Source organism: Xenopus tropicalis, chromosome 3 (genome assembly GCF_000004195.4).
Source record: "Xenopus tropicalis strain Nigerian chromosome 3, UCB_Xtro_10.0, whole genome shotgun sequence".
In the NCBI taxonomy this organism is placed as follows: Eukaryota; Metazoa; Chordata; class Amphibia; order Anura; family Pipidae; genus Xenopus; species Xenopus tropicalis.
The window spans coordinates 3,169,900-3,180,218 of record NC_030679.2 but is presented as its reverse complement, the minus strand read 5'-3'; the positions used below and the strand labels follow the sequence as shown (position 1 = coordinate 3,180,218).

General features: G+C 49.5%; 1 protein-coding gene across 3 annotated transcripts in view; it reads left to right on the top strand.

Moving 5' to 3' along the window:
• Positions 1-45: 45 nt before the first annotated feature.
• The window catches only part of smc1b (structural maintenance of chromosomes 1B), a 45,799-nt gene continuing 35,525 nt past the window's right edge, over positions 46-10,319 (top strand). The window contains 4 exon segments of one of the 3 annotated variants that reach the window (NM_001278349.2): positions 46-355; positions 4,465-4,653; positions 5,712-5,824; positions 6,852-7,055. In NM_001278349.2, the coding sequence (NP_001265278.2) occupies positions 247-355; positions 4,465-4,653; positions 5,712-5,824; positions 6,852-7,055 (615 nt within the window). In that variant the 5' untranslated portion in view covers positions 46-246. 3 annotated transcript variants of the gene reach the window in all.

Here is a 10,319-nt window from a genome sequence, read left to right as displayed (position 1 = left end):
TTCCAGTTCTCGCGAGTTTTGAGGAAACGAGACTTGGGCTGTTGGCGGGAAGCGGGGTGCGTTACGGTGTAGGGGGCGTGGTCTAGCGGCGCCGCTATACGGTGTATATATAGGGGGGGCTTTTTATATAGCCTGTTGGGTAGAAAGGAGTGGCTACCGGACGGCTGGGAGGGGCCTCGTACCTACCTTACTAGGCCTGAGGGAGGAGCTAGTGATTGAGTGATATTGGGGGTCTCAGGGGGCAACATGGGGTTCATGAAGCAGCTGATTATTGAGAATTTTAAGTCCTGGGGGGGCCGGCAGGTCATTGGGCCCTTCCTGCGATTCAACTGTGTCATCGGCCCCAATGGCTCAGGTACTGACCCCCCCCCTATATTGTACCAATGGCTCAGGTACTGACCCCCCTATATTGTACCAATGGCTCAGGTACCGACCCCCATATTGTACCAATGGCTCAGGTACTGACCCCCCTATATTGTACCAATGGCTCAGGTACTGACCCCCCTATATTGTACCAATGGCTCAGGTACTGACCCCTATATTGTACCCCCCCCTATATTGTACCAATGGCTCAGGTACTGACCCCCCTATATTGTACCAATGGCTCAGGTACTGACCCCCCTATATTGTACCAATGGCTCAGGTACTGACCCCCCTATATTGTACCAATGGCTCAGGTACTGACCCCCCCTATATTGTACCAATGGCTCAGGTACTGACCCCCCTATATTGTACCAATGGCTCAGGTACTGACCCCCCTATATTGTACCAATGGCTCAGGTACTGACCCCCCCCCTATATTGTACCAATGGCTCAGGTACTGACCCCCTATTGTACCATGCTCAGGTACTCCCCCTATATTGTACCAATGGCTCAGGTACTGACCCCCCCCTATATTGTACCAATGGCTCAGGTACTGACCCCCCCCTATATTGTACCAATGGCTCAGGTACTGACCCCCCCTATATTGTACCAATGGCTCAGGTACTGACCCCCCTATATTGTACCAATGGCTCAGGTACTGACCCCCCCTATATTGTACCAATGGCTCAGGTACTGACCCCCCTATATTGTACCAATGGCTCAGGTACTGACCCCCCCCCTATATTGTACCAATGGCTCAGGTACTGACCCCCCCTATATTGTACCAATGGCTCAGGTACTGACCCCCCCTATATTGTACCAATGGCTCAGGTACTGACCCCCCCTATATTGTACCAATGGCTCAGGTACTGACCCCCCCTATATTGTACCAATGGCTCAGGTACTGACCCCCCCCTATATTGTACCAATGGCTCAGGTACTGACCCCCCCTATATTGTACCAATGGCTCAGGTACTGACCCCCCTATATTGTACCAATGGCTCAGGTACTGACCCCCCTATATTGTACCAATGGCTCAGGTACTGACCCCCCTATATTGTACCAATGGCTCAGGTACTGACCCCCCCTATATTGTACCAATGGCTCAGGTACTGACCCCCCTATATTGTACCAATGGCTCAGGTACTGACCCCCTATATTGTACCAATGGCTCAGGTACTGACCCCCCTATATTGTACCAATGGCTCAGGTACTGACCCCCCCTATATTGTACCAATGGCTCAGGTACTGACCCCCCCCTATATTGTACCAATGGCTCAGGTACTGACCCCCTATATTGTACCAATGGCTCAGGTACTGACCCCCCTATATTGTACCAATGGCTCAGGTACTGACCCCCTATATTGTACCAATGGCTCAGGTACTGACCCCCCTATATTGTACCAATGGCTCAGGTACTGACCCCCCTATATTGTACCAATGGCTCAGGTACTGACCCCCCTATATTGTACCAATGGCTCAGGTACTGACCCCCCTATATTGTACCAATGGCTCAGGTACTGACCCCCCCTATATTGTACCAATGGCTCAGGTACTGACCCCCCCCTATATTGTACCAATGGCTCAGGTACTGACCCCCCCTATATTGTACCAATGGCTCAGGTACTGACCCCCCTATATTGTACCAATGGCTCAGGTACTGACCCCCCCTATATTGTACCAATGGCTCAGGTACTGACCCCCCCCTATATTGTACCAATGGCTCAGGTACTGACCCCCCCTATATTGTACCAATGGCTCAGGTACTGACCCCCCCATATTGTACCAATGGCTCAGGTACTGACCCCCCCTATATTGTACCAATGGCTCAGGTACTGACCCCCTATATTGTACCAATGGCTCAGGTACTGACCCCCCCTATATTGTACCAATGGCTCAGGTACTGACCCCCCCTATATTGTACCAATGGCTCAGGTACTGACCCCCCCTATATTGTACCAATGGCTCAGGTACTGACCCCCCCCTATATTGTACCAATGGCTCAGGTACTGACCCCCCCTATATTGTACCAATGGCTCAGGTACTGACCCCCCCTATATTGTACCAATGGCTCAGGTACTGACCCCCCCTATATTGTACCAATGGCTCAGGTACTGACCCCCCCTATATTGTACCAATGGCTCAGGTACTGACCCCCCCCACTATTGTACCAATGGCTCAGGTACTGACCCCCCCCTATATTGTACCAATGGCTCAGGTACTGACCCCCCCTATAATTGTACCAATGGCTCAGGTACTGACCCCCCCTATATTGTACCAATGGCTCAGGTACTGACCCCCCCTATATTGTACCAATGGCTCAGGTACTGACCCCCCCCTATATTGTACCAATGGCTCAGGTACTGACCCCCCCTATATTGTACCAATGGCTCAGGTACTGACCCCCCCCTATATTGTACCAATGGCTCAGGTACTGACCCCCCCCTATATTGTACCAATGGCTCAGGTACTGACCCCCCCTATATTGTACCAATGGCTCAGGTACTGACCCCCCCTATATTGTACCAATGGCTCAGGTACTGACCCCCCCTATATTGTACCAATGGCTCAGGTACTGACCCCCCCTATATTGTACCAATGGCTCAGGTACTGACCCCCCCATATTGTACCAATGGCTCAGGTACTGACCCCCCCATATTGTACCAATGGCTCAGGTACTGACCCCCCCCTATATTGTACCAATGGCTCAGGTACTGACCCCCCTATATTGTACCAATGGCTCAGGTACTGACCCCCCTATATTGTACCAATGGCTCAGGTACTGACCCCCCTATATTGTACCAATGGCTCAGGTACTGACCCCCCATATTGTACCAATGGCTCAGGTACTGACCCCCCCTATATTGTACCAATGGCTCAGGTACTGACCCCCCTATATTGTACCAATGGCTCAGGTACTGACCCCCCTATATTGTACCAATGGCTCAGGTACTGACCCCCCTATATTGTACCAATGGCTCAGGTACTGACCCCCCCTATATTGTACCAATGGCTCAGGTACTGACTCCCCCTATATTGTACCAATGGCTCAGGTACTGACCCCCCTATATTGTACCAATGGCTCAGGTACTGACCCCTTGTACCAATGGCCAGGTACTGACCCCCCATATTGTACCAATGGCTCAGGTACTGACCCCCCCATATTGTACCAATGGCTCAGGTACTGACCCCCCCTATATTGTACCAATGGCTCAGGTACTGACCCCCCTATATTGTACCAATGGCTCAGGTACTGACCCCCCTATATTGTACCAATGGCTCAGGTACTGACCCCCCTATACTGTACCAATGGCTCAGGTAACTGACCCCCCCTATTGTACCAATGGCTCAGGTACTGACCCCCCTATATTGTACCAATGGCTCAGGTACTGACCCCCCTATATTGTACCAATGGGCTCAGGTACTGACCCCCTATATTGTACCAATGGCCAGGTACTGACCCCCCTATATTGTACCAATGGCTCAGGTACTGACCCCCCTATATTGTACCAATGGCTCAGGTACTGACCCCCCTATATTGTACCAATGGCTCAGGTACTGACCCCCCTATATTTGTACCAATGGCTCAGGTACTGACCCCCCTATATTGTACCAATGGCTCAGGTACTGACCCCCCATATTGTACCAATGGCTCAGGTACTGACCCCCCTATATTGTACCAATGGCTCAGGTACTGACCCCCCTATATTGTACCAATGGCTCAGGTACTGACCCCCCTATATTGTACCAATGGCTCAGGTACTGAGCTTTACACATCTGTCTATCCGTTTGTCTTTCTATTCTTCTGGAGTACCCCGTGTCCTGTTTTTAACCCTGTGTGCTTGTTTTTGCGTCCAATAAATATTTGTCCAGCTTCAAAATATGAGTCGCAACATTTTTCTTCAATTTTAAAGAGAACCTATCACTTATAAAAACATCTATCTATATTTCATCATTTATCTATCTGTCTATCGTTATCTAATGTATCTATCTGATCTATTACATATCTATCAATCATCTATATCTATCTATTTATATCTATCAATCATCTATATGTCTAGCTATCTGTGCAGTGTTTAAAAAACACCCTTGTATTTCAAGGTAAATCCAATCTAATGGACGCCTTCAGCTTCGTAATGGGAGAAAAGCCCGCTAACCTGCGAGTGAGAAACATCCGGCAGCTTATTCACGGGGCCAACGTTGGCAAGCCCATGTCCACGACGGCAAGGGTAGTCTTGGTGTACAGTGAGGAAAATGGAGAGGAGAGGCAGTTTTCTAGGATTATCGTAGGTACGAAGCAGTTACATGTATTATGGCTCTCCCATGATTCCTTGTGCTCCATTTCTAATACAGGATGTGGCTCTAATGGGATCTATAGATGACATGATGGATCTGCTAGGAAGTAGAATAAATAGTCTAAATTCAGTTTATCAAAGCAAGGTCTGACCCTTTGGGATCAGGAACAATGTTATGACACCAGTGCACACCACAAAGTTCAGAGGGGACAGAGATTTTGGCAATGGAAGCCTATTAGAGAATAAGTAAGCCTTTTTTTTTTTAAAAAATCCCTAAAATGACTGTACAGCCCACAGAATAACATATCTTTCTCCCTGAGCGCAGATTTATTTTGATTTTCTATTACAGCCAGTTCAACTACAGCTCTTTTACTGACTTCCTGTCTAACTTGAAGCTCCACCCCCTTTTGATTTCTGAGCCCTTCTTCTCTCTCCAACTATGATGACCTCTTATGATGTGCAGATCGAGTTTTACTCGACCCACACCCGACCCTAACCCGCTCGCTCCCAACATGAACCCATACCCGGCACGGGTTGTCTCTTCTATTTATAGACCTGCACCCTATCTGCCCACCTATGACGTCAGAAAAGGGGCGGGCACACACCTATAAATAAGAGAGCCAGAACAAGGAAGCCAGCAGTGTGGGGAGATCAAGCAGAAGAGCTTGACTCGAACCTGCCGGCAACCTGAAAATTTTGTGCAAAGGTCAGCCCGAACCTACCCGACCCACCGGTATTGGGCCGGCCCACACTTCACTCATGACCTCAAAGAGGTGCCTACTATGCATGCCTGATTGATTTTGATTGGAGCAAAGGCAATTAAGATGCCCAGTAGGCACCTCTTTAAGGGCTTCATAATTAAAGAGAGGCGGGCGTGCTCAGAAAGCAAAAGGGGGTGGAGCTGTACACTAGACAGGGAAGTGAGTAAAAGAGCTACAGTTCAGCTGCTTTCAGATGTCGGATATTGATAGGTTCCGTTACTTTAGCGATATGGCTACCCGGTATAGTTTTGATGAGGCTTTATGTTAGCTGGTTGTTTATTTTCTGCATTAGGCGACTCTTCAGAGTATCGGATTGATGGCAAGCCAGTAGGGCGTTCCACGTATGTAATGGAGTTGGAGAGAATTGGCATCATTGTTAAAGCCAGGAACTGCCTAGTATTTCAGGTGAGTCCTGTAAAGGGTTAACCCGAATGGAGCAGAATTCTTCCCAAGGTAAATTTGAAGATGCAATCAGTACACACATCCAAACACTGAAGGGACCAAATTCCCCATAGGAATTGTATTAAGGTGGCCATACATTGGCAGATTTTAGCTGCCGATTTAAGTCTTTTAGACCGATTGGGCAACTTATCTGCACGTGTATGAGCACCCCCGACCGAGATCTGGCCTAAAATTGTCCAGATCTCGATAGGGCAGGTTTGATTTTCAGTCGGATCGGGAGTTGATGTGGTCCCCAATCTGACGGTGCCTATTGCCACCATTGTAATTCAATTGTTTGGCCCTAGGGCTTCGGATTACCGAAGCAATGCAAAGGACTATCCACCGACGACTTCTATTGTTGCCAGTGGAAAGCCTTTTCGGAGTGGTTACTTGCCCGCAATAGCATAGATCTATCATGGGCAACTAAAGGTGGCCATACACGCTAAGATCTTCTCCTGATACCCCCACCTACGGGTGGCCAAACCATCGAATTAGAAGGACGGGTATAGGCGCCCGCCGGTTCGGGGACCGCATCAACGAGCCGATGTGGTCCCCGATCTGACTGATTTTTAAACCTGCCCGATCAATATCTTAACTCACTGCGTGGGCCATAAACCTAAAGGCAGTTGTATATCAGTTCATATATTAAGTTTATCTGACCAGTTAGGTTGGTTTAGTTTAGCTGATAAAATAAACACTGTTGGAAAGAATTATCAAGACAGACAGGTCAGCAATGGGTCCCCAGACCTTAAATCTTCTAAACTACCCCATATGGCATTAATGTATCATGCAATCTGCTTGCATGCTGTTTGTATATGGCATTCTTATATGATTTGCATCTGCAGATTTTTAAACTGAGATCTCAGTCTGCAGCATACACACCGCACTGACCTAAGGTTTCTGATTGCTCATGTTGAAATCCTTTATTTCCAAATAAAAAGTCAACTAAGTTTACTTCAGCGTTTGGCTTTTATTTATGCTTTGATGCCAGGGAGAAGTGGAATCTCTTGCTATGAAGAAACCCAGAGAGAGGACTCATCTGTTTGAACAAATAAGCAACTCCTGGGAGCTAGCAGATGAATATGAGAAAAAGAAGAAGCTGATGCTGCAGGCAGAAGAGGATGCACAGTTTTGCTATAATAAAAAGAAAAATGCAGCCGTTCAGCGGAAGCATGCCACGTTAGAGAAGGCTGAGGTCCGTTTGTTTATCAGTACTACTGATATACCCCTGTAGAACAGATTTTTAAACACCTGGAGATTTGAAGGAACAGTAAAACCAAAAAATAAAAATGTTTTAAAGTAATTACAAAATAATGTTGCCCTGCCCTGGTACAACTGGGGTGCTTGCGACAGAAACCCTACTATATTTTATATAAACGCCCTGCTGTATAGCCCCGGGGGCAGCCATTCCTGCACTGGTACAGCTGGGGTGTTTGCTACAGAAACCCTACTATAGTTTATATAAATACCCCGCTGTGTAGCCCCGGGGGCAGCCATTCCTGCACTGGTACAGCTGGGGTGTTTGCTACAGAAACCCTACTATAGTTTATATAAATACCCCGCTGTGTAGCCCCGGGGGCAGCCATTCCTGCACTGGTACAGCTGGGGTGTTTGCTACAGAAACCCTACTATAGTTTATATAAATACCCCGCTGTGTAGCCCCGGGGGCAGCCATTCCTGCACTGGTACAGCTGGGGTGTTTGCTACAGAAACCCTACTATAGTTTATATAAATACCCCGCTGTGTAGCCCCGGGGGCAGCCATTCCTGCACTGGTACAGCTGGGGTGTTTGCTACAGAAACCCTACTATAGTTTATATAAATACCCCACTGTGTAGCCCCGGGGGCAGCCATTCCTGCACTGGTACAGCTGGGGTGTTTGCTACAGAAACCCTACTATAGTTTATATAAATACCCCGCTGTGTAGCCCCGGGGGCAGCCATTCCTGCACTGGTACAGCTGGGGTGTTTGCTACAGAAACCCTACTATAGTTTATATAAATACCCCGCTGTGTAGCCCCGGGGGCAGCCATTCCTGCACTGGTACAGCTGGGGTGTTTGCTACAGAAACCCTACTATAGTTTATATAAATACCCCGCTGTGTAGCCCCGGGGGCAGCCGTTCCTGCACTGGTACAGCTGGGGTGTTTGCTACAGAAACCCTACTATAGTTTATATAAATACCCTGCTGTGTAGCCCCGGGGGCAGCCATTCCTGCACTGGTACAGCTGGGGTGTTTGCTACAGAAACCCTACTATAGTTTATATAAATACCCTGCTGTGTAGCCCCGGGGGCAGCCATTCCTGCGCCGGTACAGCTGGGGTGTTTGCTACAGAAACCCTACTATAGTTTATATAAATACCCCGCTGTGTAGCCCCGGGGGCAGCCGTTCCTGCACCGGTACAGCTGGGGTGTTTGCTACAGAAACCCTACTATAGTTTATATAAATACCCCGCTGTGTAGCCCCGGGGGCAGCCATTCCTGCACTGGTACAGCTGGGGTGTTTGCTACAGAAACCCTACTATAGTTTATATAAATACCCCGCTGTGTATCCCCGGCGGCAGCCATTCCTGCTCCGGTACAGCTGGGGTGTTTGCTACAGAAACCCTACTATAGTTTATATAAATACCCCGCTGTGTAGCCCCGGCGGCAGCCATTTGTGCTGGGACAAAAGGTTACATATCAGATAAAATCTAGAATACAACATTCATTTTGAACTAGTAGCGTTTTTAGGGCAAACACACAACTTTTACCAGTACAGGGCAACAGTAGATATTCATTACATTGATACACTTTTATTTTGGGGTGTTACTGTTCCTTTAAGGATCTACAGTTTGTAAAGGGTTGCAGAATTGCAACATTTTTTCTCTGTCGTCTTAGGGGGACACAGGGAACGGATAGGGTGGAGCTTAACCCCATACATGCCCTGTGCCCCCCTGGTGAGCTTATTCTGTGATCACTTTTGTCTGCAATATTTTCAATTATACAGGGTTGCCAGTAAACACAGATCAAGGATTATTGAAATAATTCAAAAACTGCAAATAATAAAACATGAAGACCAATTGCAAATTGTCTCAGAATATTACTAAATTACTTAAAGTTTACTCAAAGGTGAACACCCCTTTAACACAAAACAGGGATAGTTTGCCCATATATTGCAATATACTTCAAGCTGGCCAACTATGTCACACTCACCCCCGGTCTGGCCAGTCCTACATTCGCTCACCCCCAGTCTGGCCAGTCCTGCACTCACTCACCCCTGGTCTGGCCAGTCCTACATTGGCTCACCCCCAGTCTGGCCAGTCCTGCACTCACTCACCCCTGGTCTGGCCAGTCCTACACTCACTCACCCCCGGTCTGGCCAGTCCTACACTCACTCACCCCCGGTCTGGCCAATCCTACCCTCACTCACCGCCAGTCTGGCCAGTCCAACACTCACCCCCGGTGTGGCCAGTCCTACACTCACCCCCGGTCTGGCCAGTCCTACCCTCACTCACCGCCAGTCTGGCCAGTCCTACACTCATCCCCGTTCTGGCCAGTCCTACACTCACTCACCCCCAGTCTGGCCAGTCCTACACTCACTCACCCCCAGTCTGGCCAGTCCTACACTCACCCCCGGTGTGGCCAGTCCTACACTCACTCACCCCTAGTCTGGCCAGTCCTACACTCACTCACCCTTAGTCTGGCCTGTCCTACATTCACTCACCTCGAGTCTGGCGAGTCCTACACTCACCACCTATGTGGCCAGTCCTACACTCACTCCTGGTCTGACCAGTCCTACACTCACTCATCCCTAGTCTGGCCAGTCCTACATTCACTCACCCCCAGTCTGACCAGTCCTACACGCACCCCCAGTCTGGCCAGTCCTACACTCACTCACCCCCGGTCTGGCCAGTCCTACACTCACCCCCAGTCTGGCCAGTCCTACACTCACTCACCCCCAGTCTGACCAGTCCTACACTCATCCCCAGTCTGGCCAGTCCTACACTCACCCCCGGTCTGGCCAGTCCTACACTCACTCACCCCTTGTCTGGCCAGTCTTACACTCATCCCCAGTCTGGCCAGTCCTACACTCACTCACCCCCGGTCTGGCCAGTCCTACACTCACTCACCCCTTGTCTGGCCAGTCTTACACTCATCCCCAGTCTGGCCAGTCCTACACTCACTCACCCCCGGTCTGGCCAGTCCTACACTCACTCACCCCCGGTCTGACCAGTCCTACACTCATCCCCAGTCTGGCCAGTCCTACACTCACTCACCGCCAGTCTGGCCAGTCCTACACTCATCCCCGTTCTGGCCAGTCCTACACTCACTCACCCCCAGTCTGGCCAGTCCTACACTCACTCACCCCCGGTCTGGCCAGTCCTACACTCACTCACCCCTTGTCTGGCCAGTCTTACACTCACTCCCAGTCTGGCCAGTCCTACACTCACCCCTGGTCTGGCCAGTCCTACACTCACTC